The sequence below is a fragment of the Dermatophagoides pteronyssinus genome, unplaced genomic scaffold (genome assembly GCF_027571235.1).
Source record: "Dermatophagoides pteronyssinus isolate colony J.1.1.1.1 unplaced genomic scaffold, Derpt_VIB-CSIC_2022.12 sq0028, whole genome shotgun sequence".
In the NCBI taxonomy this organism is placed as follows: domain Eukaryota; kingdom Metazoa; phylum Arthropoda; class Arachnida; order Sarcoptiformes; family Pyroglyphidae; genus Dermatophagoides; species Dermatophagoides pteronyssinus.
Genome location: NW_027461552.1, coordinates 397498 through 416100, shown reverse-complemented (window position 1 = coordinate 416100; position 18603 = coordinate 397498). Strand labels below are relative to the sequence as shown.

The following is an 18603-nucleotide window of genomic DNA, read 5'->3' as shown; positions in this document are numbered from 1 at the left end:
CACTCATTGGTGCCGGTTTTGATATCTATACAAACATTGTGTTGATGAACACCAATTGTCATTGCTGATGAATTTTTTTATCAATCATTTTACATAACAGCATGAATGTATACAAACAAATTAATCGTGGTAGCACACAAGAGAGAAATTTTATATGAATAAAAAAACAAATAACTTAAAATTCATTAATATGAATTATGGTTAGGGGAAAAAATACGATAAAATCAATGGTCCTTAAGACAGAATCACCAGACAGAACATTCATTCAATCAACTAATCATCAGTCAAGAATCCTTTTCTTTCGAAATCACTCTTCTTCTTTTTCCCTCTCTCTCTCTCTTTCTCTCTTTTCTTCACTCTCACTTTAGTTTCTCACTCAATTCTACACTCATTTGGTCACAATGATTCGTATTCGGTATTTTGAGCTCTCGTTTTTTTTGCAAACTCACAAACATTCTAACTGACTGTCTTTCTGTATCTGGCATAGAATATTCTACAATATTACTAAATACGCATACACATACATACATACATTGGTTCTATACGATTGTCTGTATATAACATATATTAAAAAAATACATACAATTTTTTTCGGTGTCTTTGGACTGTTGTTGTTGTTATTTTTTTTTCAATCGTTTGTTGTATACATTCAAACAGTGACAACCAACGAATATCAATCATATAACTATATCGAATTGACGTCTTCTGATTTTTTTTTATATCAGATTCTAATTGAAACGGTTGATGATCACTGTTCGGTAAACATTCTCAAAAAAAAAGTATATATGAATTAATTTTTGTTGTTAGTCTCTCACTAACTTTGACTTCAATGATTGGTTATGAGATCTCAACAATACCGCTGCTTCCGTAGCGGCAACCTTTATGATATGTGTTGCTATCCATTTTACCGAATTTTATGCTCTGTATATTATAAACAGATGCGCCAACTTGATCCATTTTGGAAGCGATATTGAATTTATTCTATTGAACTCAATACTATTCCTGTTGCCGCTTCTTCTTCGTCTTTTGTTTGGTGCTAGAATTCTAGTTACTAGATTTTTTGTTGTCAAAATTCTCTATATCACATACGTAAAGAAACGTTTATTATTTTGTGTATTGTATCGATTTGAATGTCCTGTGAGTCCGTCAAATGATCTCCACATGCATCATGTTCATGAGCTCATTTTTTTCAGATATAAAAAATAAAAGACAAGACGAATCTTCTGCATTCTGTTTGTGTATCAGGTTTTATTGTAAAATTCATTGACATATAGAAGGAAAAAAAACGTTTTACTTGTCCATGTAGAATCATTCATTCATGCATCGTTTATTCCCTTTATTCGTAAGCGTTTGTTTCAATGTCAATTCTCTATTGTCACTGATATAGCAATATTACCGGCCAATTATTTCTATTCAATTTGATTCTTATTTTTGTCGTTATCATCATTGAGTGAATATTATTCTCTTTTTTTTGGACAATAACTATGTTTTCGACAACATTTGGCCATCCGGAACATTACATTTTTCTTTTTAGCATGATACTGATGATGATTGTATCTATTTTTTTTTCTCCACTATTTGCCATTTACACACAAACACGCAATTTGTACAAACAAATAGAGAGAAAAAAATGATTGTATTTGGTCAGATCCTTAGGGACGATGATCTGCTTTTGTTGTCTGTTTATCTGCAAAAAAAAAATTGTCCATTTGATCGATGATGATGATGATAGACATTATCATTTTTATTTGTAAATTATATCGATTCGTAAAAAAAAATTTGATTCGAATAAATCGTTAAATGCAACAACAGCAACCAAAAAAAAACCATATGGAAAAAATAATTTTCAATCATATTGAATATTGATATTTTCAACACTTGAAAATATAACATACAGAATTGATACAAAAAAAAAAAAAATTTGGCGCATTGTTAATAGTTTTTTTTTCGACATTTAAAACATTTAATGATGATGATGATCCAGCGGGGGTGATGAATACTGTTGTAATTTATTTGTTTTTTTTTCCTTGTTTTGTTTAGATTTCGTTTTCTATTTTTAAAATAGAAAATAACATTAATCGTTACAAAAATCGAAATGATTTAAAGCCTGACAAGGAAACAAAGTTTGATGAAGATTTATTCATTGCTTGACGTTTGGTTGTTTATTTGTAGACTCGAATTTATATGATCGATTTGGATTTAAAATTTTCATTATATTCGTTTTTTCGGTTTCAATAATATCGGTTGAATATTTTTATTCGAAAATTTGTGTGTTGAATTTTGTTTTTGTTTCATATTTTTTTTCCAGTGTCAATTTGTTTTATGTAAGGTTGTGAAAAATATTTATATGGTTGTCAATCAAGATCAGTTTAACCTTAAAAAAGATATCATAATGCTGTCATATATATTTTATTTTATTATTATTTGCCAATTTGGTAATTCAATTGAATCATTGATGAAATTTGAACTGAAACTTTTTTTTACACATAAAACAGGAATTCCATTCGTCAATTTATTAGAAACGGATGTCATCTATGAAGGACCTAAATATTTAGAGGAAGGTAAAATTCTTCAAATTTCATGCATATTATCACGATATCTTTGGCCACAATGGTCGTTTAACAATCAACGATTGGATGAAATCGAAGATTCAAGAATAGAATTAAGATTTGAAAATGGCCGACAATCATCGATCGATCGACGAGAAATTTTAATAATCGAAAATGTTAGCTTAAATGATGAAGGATTCTATAGATGTAATCAACATTCGATTAGAGTACATTATGTTCATGTTCTTCCCAAATTTCCTTTTAATCATTCTAATATATCGCCATCGAGATTAGTCAAAATTATGCAAAAAGAATTTGATAATGTCGAATTGGAATGTCAATCTGATCACTATAATCAACGATATTCTCCTGTCAATTGGTAGTTGTAATCATACGGTTGAAACCTAAATTCTATGGTGACATATATCTCATCATATTTATAGGAGCAAAAATGGCCTTCCAATCAAACGAGAAGATGGTCGTCGTATTCAACATGATAACCGTTTGATCATTTATAATGCAACCAGTGAAACTGATGCAGGACAATATTATTGCCAACTTACAATCAACAGCATTGATATTGAACTTATCAAAAATTCAGGACAAACAATCGAACTACGAGGTATTTTTCTAATCATATCTGTTTTCATTAGATAATAAATGAATAATTTTTATTGTTTTAGCTGCAATAAATGTGAAACCATTTTCAATGAATGTAATTCGTCGAAAGGAAAACGATAGTCTTTCAATGATTTGTAATTACAGTGGTCATCCAAAAGGAACAATAAAATGGATGATAAGTATGTTCAAAAATTCATACTTGGTTTCATTAATTTTGTTTCTAATCATATATCAAATAGACAATAACACTTTATCATCATCATCATCATTATCATCAGAGAATGGAATTCGTTTTGATCAAAGTGAACAACCAAACGATATGATAATCATTGATCGATTAAAACGTCAGAATTCCGGCATCTTCAAATGTCAAGTGGATAATATTTGGACAAGTGATCAGAAATCTTTTCAATTAATTGTTGATGGTAAGTGTTGTTGTTGTTTTTTTATCTAAATTATTTATTTTAACAAACAGGTGATAAATAAATGAATCACAATTTCTTTTTTATTGACCATTAAGAAAAACAAATTCACATATGTGATGTCGGAAAAAAAGAATTTCGTCTTTGATAAATAATCTGATGTTCAAAACAAAAATGTGAATGGGTGTAATACTTAAGGAATTTAAATAACAATAAATTCAATTCTTGATTAGATACTGTTATAATATGCATGCGCGTACATTTTTATAATTCACCGTCATAAAACAATTCTTTAACACAAATATTATAAAAAAAAAAATTCCTACAAACATTATCTTTTATTGAAAGAATATAATACCGTTATAAAATGGAATGAGGATTCGTAAAATATTTCTATATTAATCTTTGTAGTAGTAGTAGTAGCATTAAATAGTGTTTGTATCTTACCAATATTGACATTTTATCCACATTCTTTATCAATGATATTATACTACACAGAGAAAAATAATTTAGGCTTTTTTAACTTTTTTTGACTATTTTTGTGGAAATAGCGCGATCACGTGAGGCAATTTTCAAAATTTTCACTCGAGTGTCGTCTGTTGTAACCAATTGAATACAAAAACTGTTGAAATAGCGAAAAAATCATTAAAATTTGAAAAATTTTTAAAGTCCAAATTGCAATTTGAAAATTTTTCAAGTCAAAATCGATATTTGAAAAATTTTTCAAGTCAAAATCGATATTTGAAAAATTTTTCAAGTCAAAATTAAAGTTTTAAAAATTTTTATGTCAAAATTTTACTTTGAAAAATTTTTTAGTCAAAATCGGACTTCGAAAAATTTTCAAGTCAACATCGGAATTTGTAAAATTAAACTTTGAAAAAATTTTCAAGTCAAAATCTGACTTTGAAAAATTTTCTTAATTAAAATTAAACTTTGAAAAATCAAAATTTTAAAAATTTTCTTAATTAAAATCGGACTTTGAAAAATGGTCGCATTTATGCAAAATTATGATCTAAAAATATTTGGCGCGTGTTATAAATATTGCAAAAAATATTTAATAAATGAATTTGAATGTTAAAGCTTAGTGATTAATAATATAAATGTTGTATTATTTTAAATGATGTGATAAATAACGAATAAAAATGATTTTAAAAGTAAAACAATAAATAATTTTCGTCCATTCATTGGTATTTGAAAAGGTCCATCAATATTGACTTGAACATGGCAATTTTCGCGAAGACTCATTAGATCTGAAATGATTTTTGATGTTGAATTATTGTAAATTTTCGTAAAAATCAATTTCAAAAAAATTCTCTTTAAATAAGTGTATCGCTCTTTTTCTTTGCGAATAATTTATCATGGAAAGTGATGGATTGATAGTATTTTTGGATGACGCGATGGATCTCTTATTACTTTGATGTACCCGCTCATATTTATACGAGGAGTTCCTATAAATTGATCCAAATTTTTCGGCATCCTGCCAATAATGTAGAATATTGTGAAATTTTGGCGTGATGTTTAAATCCGGTACAGATGAATACAAATCGACAATAATTTCTGCACATGTTTTCAATCTTTGAATATCACCTGCATTCAATTCAAAACTATGGCAAAGCTGTGCGAATTCTTTGGCATTTGTATACAATTTGTATGCATCTGGAACCAATGAAACTTTTAGGTTGATTAGTATTTCATCGAAACGACAGAAAAATTCAAATTTCTTATAAGGGAAAAAAGTTAGTTAATTTTGGAAAATTCTTGAAAAAAATATTACCGATGCTGCGGTTCCTCTGATTTTGAATGTTGATAAATTTCCACGATGGGAGCCTGTTATTTTGACTCTGTCCTCGTGGTATTGAATCTTTTTAATTGCTCTTTCGATGTTATTGACTTCGATTTTATTCAATTTAATAATGGCAAATATGATGTTTTCACAAATGCCTTCGTCGAAATCATGCATACTGTAAAATAAAGAATATATTTTGTTTTAAAGATAGTCAAAATTTCTGGCAAATTAATTACCAATCGAGCGGAGCAATGTTGGATATTGTCAAATTCGGTAATCCAGCAAAAATGCATTCGGCTTTAAGACCATAATCTTTGTCAGTCGTCTTTGTTTTTGCCATATCTTTTATAAGAGCATTTTGATAGAAATCACCTTGGAAATCGATCGGATTTCTACATTGTCTGAGTTCTTTTTTGATGGCCTTGGCGCCGCAAATTCTGCAGATAAAAGTGTTGCGGGTGAATGATGTATGGAAACCTGAAATAATTAATCATTTTTATTTGTTATTAAAAATTAACAAATCATCAATAATAAATTAAATAATTACCCAATAGTTCATATATTCCTTTATTATCGCCACAAACAGCACTAACGCAAATTTTAAACACCATCTTTTTTCGCTGATCAGTGTCATCGATATATTCTTTAACGATACCATTCTTCATGATGTTTTTTAGATCTTCAATCAAAGGTTTGAGGACATCATTTAGTTCATATCCCGCCCTTTTCATTTCTAATCTATTGATCAACATTAAAACAAATATATCATTTTTTTTTAATCGATATTGTAATGGAATTGTTGGTGATGATAGATACAATGCCATATACATATGATTCACATTCTTGACACCGATCGGATTCGTGATAGAGAAATCATCGAATCCGAACTCCAATTGGAGTTTACCCATCATTTCATTGCGTCTTTCAATACTGAAGTTTAGATGTTCAAAATACTTCAATTTATCAAATTTGTTTGTTTGTTTGCAAACGGTTTCGTTAACTAATTGGGAAATTATGTATTTATTGTTGAGAAAAATTCTTTCACAAATTTTACTTGGTTTCACCCAAGAAAATCTTAATTGTGATTTAAATTCAGTTTTTGATTCCCATCTCTCATGTTCTTCAGTAAAAAGAATAATAATTACTTTTAGTCATTCAATTAATTTGATTGCTTTACCTGGTGGTACATATGTTGGCAGTAATTCAAGGAATTGGTTAAGATAGTATGCACTATTTGATAAAGTCTTCATATTATCATACACTTCCATACATTCCTCGTTTGTTTCGATATTTGGTAAAACAGATATACAGTGATTTATTGTTGATGGAACAATTTTGTTAATTGTTTGCATATTCATATTTTCTTCATATCGCCAACAATTAACATCCAAAAGGAACTGCTGATAATTTTCTTTATATTTTGTTTGAAACAAATTCTTCAGAAATATTGGTTCATGTTTACTTTTGTATGGTATTATTTCTGCTTCAAATTCTATGCAGGAAGTAAATAATTAAAAAAATTTTAGCAAGTTTTTATTGACTTTTGCAATAATCAATTACCTTCTAAATTTTTTTCGTTCAAAAACATGAACGGTATTTCGATATTATCATCATCGAAATCACTAGCGATTTCTTCTTCTTCTTCCTGATTTCGTTCTTCCGCTTGATACCGTTCCATTTGTTCATAATAATCATATTCATGAAGTTCGCTTATCCGATAAGCTTCACGATCTTTATCATCAATTTCCATCAAATGTTCACTCGTTGATGGCTCTTCCTCCATCTCAATTGCACTCGTTGATGGATCTTCCTCCATCTCAATTGAACTCGTTGATGGAACGGGATCGGTCCCAATTGCACTCGTTGATGGAACGGCATCGGTCCCAATTGAACTCGTTGATGGATCATCGATACTCATTCGAGACGAATCTTCTTTTGCACCATGCCTTGCGGTTTTTCGGATGTCCCTATTGATTGAAAAATTATTTATATAAAGAATAAAAATAATTAACAATATTTGGATACTTACTCAAAATAATTTTTATGATGATTATTCATATGATTCATAAATTGTTTGCGGTTTGAGAAATTGATAATTTTTCCAATCGGTACACCTTTTTCGCAGACAAAACATTTTGGCCCCAGATCCGTTATATGTTTTGTTTTTTTTTCAAATGCATCAATATCCTCCAGCATTTTCTTATATTCGGGATCTTGGCCTGAAGCTACTGCAGTCGTAAGTCTTGGCATTTTTGTTTCGATTGATTTCAAAAATTCACGAATAATTACAATTTTAATATGGAATTGGTGTTAATTCAAATGATCGAGTGAATTACATGCATCGCAATTTTTATATGAAATTTTTGAACTAAAATAACCTTTGAACAGAATCATTCGATTTCTGCATAAATCCATGGATAAAATGGTTTTATATCTGGCAATTATCACTGAACTTTTTAAAATAAACATCGAAAAAAACATTCGATATAACCATTGAACAAATCATTCGATTTCTGCAGAAGATGGTACCATATCTGGCAATTATCACCAAACTTTTAAGACCAAATAAACATCGAAAAAAACATTCGATATAACCTTTGAACAAATCATTCGATTTCTGGATAAAATGGTACCATATCTGGCAATTATCACCAAACTTTTAAGACCAAATAAACATCGAAAAAAACATTCGATATAACCTTTGAACAAATCATTCGATTTCTGGATAAAATGGTACCATATCTGGCAATTATCACAAAACTTTTTAAAATAAACATCGAAAAAAACATTCGATATAACCATTGAACAAATCATTCGATTTCTGCAGAAGATGGTACCATATCTGGCAATTATCACCAAACTTTTAAGACCAAATAAACATCGAAAAAAACATTCGATATAACCTTTGAACAAATCATTCGATTTCTGAATAAAATGGTACCATATCTGGCAATTATCACAAAACTTTTTAAAATAAACATCGAAAAAAACATTCGATATAACCTTTGAACAAATCATTCGATTTCTGAATAAAATGGTACCATATCTGGCAATTATCACAAAACTTTTTAAAATAAACATCGAAAAAAACATTCAATTTGATATAAAAGCTGATCAGAAAATTTCGATTTTTTCATATTCATCAAATCGTTAATACATTCAACATCAAAAAAAATATTTTGTTTTTGTTCGCCAAAATTTTGTTGCTTTGCTAATAAATAAAATCTTAAAACACTTGGTTTCCAAGAAAATTTATAAATGTGAGTAATTTCGAAATTCAAAAATTCTATTTACATATCATTTAAAATTTTATTTAAATATCATTTAAATTATATGAAACATATGCACCTCTCATTTTTTTGATTTGTTTGACAATGCAAAGAATTATTATTATGATAATAATAATTATCAATAAACCTATGCCTACGTAAAAAACGGTGTCCCATCCGTTTGCACTATTTAGTTTAATTTGATCATTATTATCTTGAATTCTTTCTTTTGAAGAAAATGTATCGAATTCTTCCATAAATTTTTTGAAAAATTCTTTATCATCATTATCCTAAAATTATTGATAGATAAAATCAAAAAAAGGTAAAATTTTGAATTTAGAAAAAGGATTTACTTACGTCATTCATCTTGAATGAAGGAAAGAATGAAAGAATGAACGATTGCGAAAACGATGACGAATGAATGATGACGAATTAACGAATGAAAGAATGGACGATTGCGAAAAACGATGACGAATTAACGAATGAAAGAATGAACGATTGCGAAAAACGATGTCGAATCAACGATGACGAAATAACGAATGAAAGAATGGCCAATGATGACACAATAGAAATTATTGTAGGCTTTTCGATTTTCGATTTCTTTTATTTTTATAAGCTTTTCGTTTTTACGTATGCATCGTGATCCAATGTCCCTAAACTTTTCATAAATTATGTTACGATTTTTTAAAATTTGTTCAGGATTCATTGAAATTTTTCATTGATTTATTTTTTAAAATCTCTTTTTTAGATAATCTTAAGAATTAATTACAATATTACTTATAATGGCTAAAAAATTTAAATTGAATCGAGAATCTCGAGATCAAATCGAATCAATCCATAACAGCCTTTTGGAAATGCAAAATGAAATACTTTTGGATCCTTCAAATGTTTCGCTCAATGATATCCGAATAAGGTTGATAGGTTATAGAGATGATTTAGACAAAATAATGTTGAATTTCGATGAACGGAAAAAATTGGGTATAACCACGTTAGTCGAGATAGAAAAAGTTACTTTATGTCATATTATGATCGATAATCTGTGGTATTTGAAAATTTCTGAAGAGCATCGGGTTCAAACAATGTCATGAATTAAGTTTTATTGTGAATTATCAATTCGATCAATGTTTTAACAATGTGAATCTATCAAATTTATCATAATAATCCAGTTAAAAATTATTCAAATAATAAAATATTCTAAACCACGAGTTATAACCATTTCAAATTTATTTTCTTCTTTTAGATCTACAAATTAAAAATGAAATTAATACTCATAAAGAAAATGATTTTGTGGATCGTTCTTTGCTTGGTTAGCAAGCAAAAAACCGATTGCCAATTGGTTGCCACTTCATTCCCTATTTTGTGGAGAAAATCTAAGCATAATGTGGCAAGAAATTATGTGCAAGCGGAAGTTAATATCAATCTCCGAACACCGTGTTTGGTATTCAATGCAACCAATTTCACCATCAGTGCGGATGAATATTATGAATGTGGTTATTCATATAAAAAGCATATTTTGGATCCTTTAAAAAAAAAATGTAATTTATCATCAAAAAAATCAAAAAAATCAAAAAGAGGAGTCATTAGCTTTGTGCTCGGAGCGATAACTGCAGTTGTTTTTTTGATAGGAGTTATCGGTTACTTTTTTCATGGTCAATCGGATCAGATTAAAGATGTGATTGAACTGCAGAAATTCGACAATAAAATCCATCAAGAAATGGTCGAAAAATTTAAAAATGTCAAACAAGAATTCGAACGAATGGAACATGCGATACAGGTCAACAAAATCATGTCTGTTTTGCATTCACAATTCCAGAATAACGAGTTCTTGATAAATGATGTTTTCGCCCGGTCACACAATCAAGTTATTCCTCCTTCATTTCATCAACTTTTTCCCAATATTTCCCTTTGTCCCAACTGCACCACCGATGATTGGCATCTTGATTTTTGTCAATACATCCCCATACCTTCTATTATTTCACCCACCCTTTTTTTCAAAATTAACGCATATGAGGTCGACCCAAAATATCAAATTTTGCGTGCCGACCCATTTACAATATTAATTCCCGATCCCCAAAATTTAGAAAATTTATGTTTTTCAAAATTTGATGGTCAACAGTTTTCATTGCTTAATCTGGAAACCAAATGCATAAAAAATATCGCTTACAATCCGGTTGAAGATCATGACAGCCCAATTATATATCATTCTGAAGGCTGCCATGATTTTCATTCCAAACCAATTTGGAAAATAACAAAATGTATGCCGAAGCATTTGATAATACCGGAAAACATCGTCCAGATTAAGCACGATGAAGACTTCATTTATTTTTACTGTTACACTCAAAATGTAACCTTATTCGGCGTTCAACAACAATGTAAAAATAAAGTATATCAGATTGAAAAAGATCAAGATCTGACGATCAACAACATGACCACCAAATTCATGAAAATCAATATTCAAACATCATCATTCATCCAAACAGATATAAACCAACTAATCAACAATGTAAAATTTCAAAATTTTGATGATTCCATAAATTTAGAAAGGCTAGATTCTTTGGTTCAAACAGAACACGAAATGATCGAAAGAATGGCTGAAAATATATTTAGTTATCATCAAACGAAATTGATTGTTATTGGTTTTATATCTTTCATAATCATTATTTGTATTATTATTTTTTTATTTGCTTATTATTTGATAAGAATGAGAAATTTTCAACGAGTTGCAAGAGAACAATATCAACTTGCAACAATTCGTTCTCATCGAATACGCGAATAAAATTATTCCAAAAATACATTAAAAACATTGAACACATTTGTTAATTTAAATTTCATTTCATTTTTATTTATTAAAATCGATATTTTTTGTTCAATTTCTTTGAATGATTGATTGGTCTGATTGAGCCTTTGAATTTATTTTTTGAATATGAATATTTAGCCCAAACATCCATTAAGACCGTTGGTTTATATTTTGTTTAACATGAATTTTTTGACCATCAAAAAATTGGTTATTTATGATTCAAGGTGATAAGTCAACAAAAATATAATATTTATAAAATAAATAGGAATTTAGGTTGATGGGAAATCGGCCGGTCTAAAAGATGAGTTTGGTTAATGGCGATCTCATGCTAATAACGTTGAAACCTATGGAAATCAATGGAAACCAATGGGTGGCGGGTTCGAATCCTGGCGGTAGCACATTTCAAGATGAATATTTTCTGAACAGGTATCAATTGGATATGCGAATTAACTTAAAGAAAAAAACAATAATTAAAAAAAAAAACAAAAAAAAGAATAAGAAAAAAAAAAGAATAAGAAAAAAAAAAGAATAAGAAAATGAAAGAATCCGAAATAAAAAGAATAAGAAATAAAAATAAGAAATAAAAAGAATAAGAAAAAAAAGAATAAGAAAAAAAAAAGAATAAGAAAAAAAAAGAATAAGAAAAAAAAAGAATAAGAAAAAAAAAGAATAAGAAAAAAAAAGAATAAGAAAAAAAATAAAAATTAAATTTTTTTTTAATAATTGAAAATCAGTGCCATCTGTTGACAATCGCCACAATTTATAACTTTATTTCATGAAAAAACTTTCCAAAATTTTCAGAAAAAAATTTCCAAAAATTTTGAACTGACGCGGCGTATAAAATTTTAAAAATTTTGAAAACCAGCGCCATCTGTTGACTGCAACATAAACTATTTAAGCTAAATAGCTTTTCATATAAGCTGTTACTCAAATTATTTCCCTCTGTGTACTACAATCATAACTAATTCTATTGCTACTACTTTGGAAATTATCATTGTATCCTCTTCGTTTCACTTTCTCTCTCTCTCTCTTTCACTATATTTGACCGATAGAGGATAAATGCAAACATAGATACCGTTTAAAAAAAGAAAGAATATTGAGTATTTTTTTTATAATGTGCTTATTGTTTGTAATATTCTTTTTTTTGGGGTTTTTATTTTTTCTACTTGGTATCTGCGCCAATCTAGAATCCTTACAAGTGAAACAACGGAGGGTAGAAAAAAAAATAACCGACAAAAGAAGAATTCTCTCTGTGTGTGTGTATATGATATCACCGACGACATTCGATCAAACGACCAAACAAAAACGAATTATAGAATAAAGTTTTTGGGATAGAAAGTTTCGGGGTTGTCCAAGAATTTTTTGTTTCTACAATTCTGTTTGTATGGTGTGTCTTGGTTTGTTTTTTTTCTTCACCAACTACGACAACAACAGAATTTTCAGCTAAAGATTTTTTTCTTTTTTATCCCAACAAATATATTCCTTGTGTGTGTGTGTGTTCATCTATTTATCATGATATTGATTGAAATGATACATGCACATATTTATCTGATAAAAACAATGAAATCTTCTTGAATTTAACTTCAACCATCGCACACCCATACAAAACAACATTATGATTTTTTTTAATCATTAAAAATTGTCTTCGTTTAATTCCATTATAATTTTTATAGCCTTGTTGTTGTTGTTGTTCATCTACCAGTAATAAAAACATTTTAAAAAGCGATAATTAAATGTTGCAAATATCATCACTCAGTCAGTACTCGTCACTTTATTATTATTATTTTTCATTTTAGAAATACTTATTGAGCTATGACGACTATTAAAAAGGTTGTGTATATACTATTGTTCACACATAACCTTTTGGTTGCGTTTTGTTGATAATAGAGATCTTCATCAAGGAAGGCAACAAGGAAAAAAAATTCCATTTGTATGTTATATTTGTGTGATGTGATGTGACCACGTTTACGGTGTGAAATCAATGTCGAATTAATGAATAAATAACAAAAGTCATTGGATTCATACTTGCATTGTTTTCATACCTAAAAGAATTGTTTTTCAACGCTTGAACAAAAAAAGAAAAGAAAAAAAAACAAATAAAATTTGATTTGTCAATCATTTATTTATTACATTTTTTTTTATTTTGTTCCAATTTTGATTCTAAGCAACAAATCGCTTACTTTGTGTGTGTGTGTTTGTGTGTACATAAACTTATTACTGATAAGATAAATTCATTTTTATGGACTTATTACTGACGTCACACTGAAAGAAAGAGAGAGAGAGAATATTTTCAATGCAATTATAAAGGGATAATAATTTTTTTTTAAATTTTCATCGTAAAATCATACTGAATTCCAAAACACCAACGATTGTATTCATCTTTGTGTTTGTTTGTTTTTTTGTGTGTGTATTTATTTAAAATAAGCTTCATTTCTATTATTCATACCGTTATTATAATTTATCATTCTCGATAATAATAATTATGATGATAATCATGTCATTTCATCACATCTTTATCTTGTCATGCGTTTTTGTTTTTCCAGGTTTTTCTCACTGATTTCCGATTAAATTATTATTATTTCAAAAAAAACCACCAAGTGCCCAGCCATTACATCGCTCTCGAACTCTTTTTACTTCTTAATCTTTTTTTCTGTTATTAATAATAGTGATAGTATTTAAAAGTTAAATCATAATCTCAAGTCTTCGAATAAATCAAAAAACAGAATCCTTTCTTCTTTGAATTCTATTTATACGAAACGGAATTAATAATTATTACAACCAACCGTTGAAAATACATAAAAAATTTTATAAAAAAATCGCCCTAATGGCCAATCACAATAATCTGTTTGTTTTAGTCATCCTTTTTTTAAATTTATTCTATTTTGTCGGTATGCATATTAATCCATAAATTATCCTGTATCGAATTAACCTATTCATAATCATCATTTATTTATATCAATTAAATCAATTATGATCTTTTTATAGATAATTCCATCGATATGGATGACAAAGAAATTCTTATAGAAAGACGAGAATTAAGGATTCCTTGTCGGCTTTCCGATTCGATTCCCATACGACAGGATGAACCTACATGGTATGTTTTTTTTAATTAAATAGGATTGATTTGTTAAAATTTTTTTTGTCTAGGTATAAGGATAATGTAAAACTAAATGTAAACTATAGAAACAATGATGATGATGATGACGATGATGATGAACACGACAATGATAGTAATGAAAACGATAGTGATGAAAGTCGAATATATATAGAAAAAATTTCTGATAGACAATGGGATCTAGTCATCGATAAAGCCAAACTAAATGATATTGGTGATTATAAGTGTAAAATCCATAATTCAGAGGCTATAACAAAAGTTAGAAGTAAGCGAAATACTTTGGAAATAGCAAAAACTAATTTGTATTTCAATTCATTCAATTTAAATAGCCAAGCCTTTGTTACATCAATTTGAAGAATTAGATGCTGATAATTTTAAATCTGCCAATTTGGTGGAAGGCGATCGTCTTTCACTTCGATGTGCCCTAATTGAAGGTTACGGCAAAGATGCAAAAATACAATGGCTCATGTATGGTGAATTTGAAGGACCGGATAATGAACGTGAAATCAACGTATCGGATACTAGAATTTCCATCCAAAATAATGAAACAGCACAAGAAAGTGTGCTCACAATTGAATCAGTAGTGCCGCAAGATCGATATTTTTATGTTTGTAAAGCGACAAATGAAATAACCGATTATAATAACACCATATTACTTCGAGTCAAAGGTAATTATGATTTGATAAAATGAATGAAATTCGAAATGATTCATTCTTGTTTCATAATAGATAAATATGCCGCATTATGGCCGTTTCTCGGCATAGTTGCCGAAGTGCTCATACTTTGTATTATAATACTTGTCTATGAAAAAAGAAAAGTGAAACCCGATTTCGATGATGCTGATCATAATAACAAAAATGGTGAAGGGTAATTGTCTTTACTGTGACTGTTTTTTTTTGTATTTCCGTTTCGTTTTTTGTTTCATCATTGTTTCTTTGCTTTTGAATAGAATTTTTTTTAAATTTTATTAGCTTTGTTTTAGTTTTCCTTCCTTTGTTTTGATGAATGAATAATGAAACCTAAATTATTATTATTATGAAATATTTAACTGTATAACGAAAAAATAAGGAAAAATGTGCTTATTAATAATAACAAGCTATAGTGTTTGATTTGTTTCTTCTCTTTTTTTTCTCTATTCTCTATTCTATTCCGGTGTTTCATCTTTCTCTCTTCTGTTTGTATATTTGTCATCATGTGTATAATGTGTTGAATTACGAAAAACAAAACAGGACAAAATCTCAAGACTGTGCTTCCAGATCACACGATTTGAGACAAAGAAAATAAAAATTCTTACCATAAAACCATTATTACTACAATCAATCAACATCAATACACCAAAAAAAATAAAATAAATTAACAACAACAGCTTTATCCGATTGTCAATGATACACATCGTTGATTTTTTTTAAATCAAACCGAGATGCAAAAAAACAACAACAAACCAAATGGATAATTGAAGTCAAAACGAAAAAATTAAATTAAATAACTAATCCAACCCTATAATTTGTTTCCAATTCAAATTCAAGTTGCCTATATATAAAACAGCATGGAAATTTTCTCATCAGAATCTACCAACAACTTTCATCATCATCTCTTCATCATCATCATCATTATTATTATTGATATTCGAATGATTTCAGTGTGCGTTTCCTATTTTTTTTCATGCTATTTGTTTTGTTTTTTTTTTCTTTTGTATTGAATTTTTCAATATTGAAACACAACTTTATCGGTAAAAAAATGAATGAATGAAAAAAAAAATTAATGTAATTTTTCATTATTTTTTTTTTTTAATTTTGATTTTCAAACATAAATCTGCCGTATAACTTAATGAATACAATCATCGTCAATCATTCATTTGAATATAAATGTAAATGATAAAAGACACACTGTTATAAACCATAAAAGCCTGCAGCCATTAAAACACATCCATACAAAAAAAAAAATTATTATTATCTTTATTATTATTGATGTAACTTGAGAAAATTTTCTTGTTAATTGTTGGTCATGTATTTCATTCTTACACACACACACACACAGATCACGATGCTCATAATGACATTTAATTATGTCGATGTAAATTAACTTTTCCCATTTGTGTCCTACCAGAGAAAAAAAAAATTGAGCTGGCCTCAAAAATTCGTTTTTTTTTGTTGTTAATTTTTGCCCAAAACTTATTAGGGTCCCGAATTTCAATTTGCCTAATTTTTTTGTTTTAGTTTAATTAGTTTGTCATTGTTTCTTCCTAATTATCATTATTATTATTATTATTATTCAAAAAACAATATATTTTACCTGATTAATCTTTTCAATTTTTAATTCAAGTATTTTTCATTTTCAATTGTCCTTTTATTTAAATCATTGTTTTACCTGTTCTCTTTATCTACTTTTCTTTTTGTCGGATTGTTTGATTTTCTTTTCTTTTTATTTGTTTTGTTTTTTTTTGCTAGTCAACTTTGATTGATTTCTCAACAACCCGATAATGATGAAATGACCCTTTTATTTATTTCAGTCCCATTCTTTTCATTCTTTTTTTTCTCCAATAAAATGTGTCTTAGATTTTGAAAAAAAACTACCCATATACAGTATAATCTGAGTGAATTTTTTTGTTGTTATTGTTGTTAATTACAATCAATTTTGAAAATCTGAAAAAAAATCAGCATTATTTATGATCTAGCCAATTTCCATCATTAATAATTTTATTATTCAAACCAAAATTCATTTATAAATCAATTTGATTAATTTGAATTAATTGATCAAACATGATGATTAGAATTTTATTCTTTTGATTGTATTTTTGTCTTTTTTTTGTGTTTTATTTGTTCGTATGTCATTTTAATGTGAATAATTCTGTAAACAAAACAAAAAAACAGTTTGTGATAAAAAAATATATACTTTTTGTTTGTTCAATTCATGTTCTTATATATAATAAATAATAAGTCATTAACTGTTATCAAGATTGAAACATCAAAAACTATACAACACAACACACTACCACAACATTAAAATCGGCAAATCATTTGCAGAAATTTATGAAAAAAAAGACGAAAGATGAATTCTTGTGTTAAAAAGGGATATAACAAAAAAATGGATGTTATTTATTCATTTATATTTCATCAGTTACAATAATCAAGTGCCCATTTACAAATGATGATACATAATATGATTGATGCAAATCAACATTTAAAAAAAAACTTCAATCTCCTAATATGTATTGTTCACTTTTCACATTTCAATCATTTTCTTTTAAGTTAGACAAGAAATATTTTATAATATCTAGGCTTTTTTTTCTGTTATTTTAATCTTATTTATTCTTGGTTATTCTTTTCATTTCATCTCTTTCATTCGAACACACACATTTATCTAGATTGTTTTTGCAACTATAGTTTTTTCACATTAATGCAATAATTGATTAATTTAATTAACTTTTTGTTTTTTGGATTTGTTTTTTTTTCTCTCTCTCTCTAAATAATCTTGTAGTTTTGATTTAATAATTTATCAACTTTGTTTTGTTTCCAACTTATTCAACTGTTTTGTTCATTATGAATTCAGTTTTTTTGCAGTGAATTTTTTTCAAAAAAAACAAAAAAAAAAATAAGATGATAGTTTTGAATCAAATCATTTCATTCATTGATTATATATACACACACACTAACACATTCACCAAATATACATTCATTCATTTATTTATTCATTCAAATATACAGCAAAGCCCATGTGAAAAAAAACTATGCTACAAATTTAATCTGAAAAAAATAAGTGAATAAAAAATAATCTATAAATATTTTAAATGTATAAATAAAAGTTAAAAATTGCTAAGTTTATCACACTCTCTCAACCAAAACAGAATCATGATGATGGTGATGATAATAATGTCAGGTAAAAAAAATAACACAAACACACATCACAACTAATCAATAAGAAAACAAATCCCTATGGCAATAATACTAACATTATTATGATCATTATCATCAATGATGACTGTCACATTATTATTTTTGTTGTTGTTTCATACACATTAAATATACAACAAAACAAAAAAATATC

General features: G+C 27.8%; 2 protein-coding genes and 1 long non-coding RNA gene across 6 annotated transcripts; 2 read left to right on the top strand and 1 right to left on the bottom strand.

Annotated features, from left to right (window-relative positions):
* The first annotated feature begins 1284 nt into the window (after positions 1–1284).
* Positions 1285–18597, top strand: Bsg (immunoglobulin domain-containing protein Bsg). Of its 4 annotated transcripts, none has more exons than XM_075823410.1 (10): positions 1285–1342; positions 2496–2928; positions 2993–3171; positions 3233–3349; positions 3410–3595; positions 14430–14538; positions 14592–14824; positions 14889–15227; positions 15288–15426; positions 15789–18597. In XM_075823410.1, exons 2-10 carry the CDS (start codon positions 2852–2854, stop codon positions 15841–15843), a joined length of 1434 nt encoding a protein of 477 aa, XP_075679525.1. In that variant the 5' UTR covers positions 1285–1342; positions 2496–2851; the 3' UTR covers positions 15844–18597. The 4 variants fall into 4 exon arrangements, with proteins under 4 accessions (XP_075679525.1, XP_075679524.1, XP_075679522.1 ...); XM_075823409.1 differs by lacking the exon at positions 1285–1342 and adding an exon at positions 2331–2435; XM_075823407.1 differs by lacking the exon at positions 1285–1342 and having other exon boundaries at positions 2378–2928.
* LOC113794835 (uncharacterized) lies at positions 4674–7699 on the bottom strand. The gene is made up of 7 exons (XM_075823406.1): positions 7408–7699; positions 6939–7345; positions 6556–6870; positions 5926–6498; positions 5615–5855; positions 5367–5553; positions 4674–5312 (listed from the first exon to the last, which is right to left on the bottom strand). The coding sequence occupies exons 1-7, from the start codon at positions 7626–7628 to the stop codon at positions 4866–4868; spliced, it is 2391 nt and encodes a 796-aa protein (XP_075679521.1). The 5' UTR covers positions 7629–7699; the 3' UTR covers positions 4674–4865.
* Positions 7929–11124, top strand: LOC142645895 (uncharacterized). Its single transcript, XR_012846926.1, has 2 exons — positions 7929–8638; positions 9888–11124. It is a non-coding gene; the product is annotated as an uncharacterized LOC142645895 (long non-coding RNA).
* Positions 18598–18603: the final 6 nt, after the last annotated feature.

Excerpts from the sequence above, each read along its gene's own strand:
- LOC113794835 (XM_075823406.1), bottom strand. The coding sequence starts at position 7,628 with ATGCCAAGACTTACGACTGCAGTAGCTTCAGGCCAAGATCCCGAATAT. Across the intron at positions 7,346-7,407 it reads CATCATAAAAATTATTTTGA|GGACATCCGAAAAACCGCAA; the intron begins GTAAGTATCCAA and ends TTCAATCAATAG. Across the intron at positions 5,856-5,925 it reads AGGAATATATGAACTATTGG|GTTTCCATACATCATTCACC; the intron begins GTAATTATTTAA and ends TAATTATTTCAG.
- Bsg (XM_075823407.1), top strand. The coding sequence starts at position 2,393 with ATGCTGTCATATATATTTTATTTTATTATTATTTGCCAATTTGGTAAT. Across the intron at positions 3,596-14,429 it reads TTTTCAATTAATTGTTGATG|ATAATTCCATCGATATGGAT; the intron begins GTAAGTGTTGTT and ends ATCTTTTTATAG. Across the intron at positions 14,825-14,888 it reads GGCTATAACAAAAGTTAGAA|CCAAGCCTTTGTTACATCAA; the intron begins GTAAGCGAAATA and ends CAATTTAAATAG.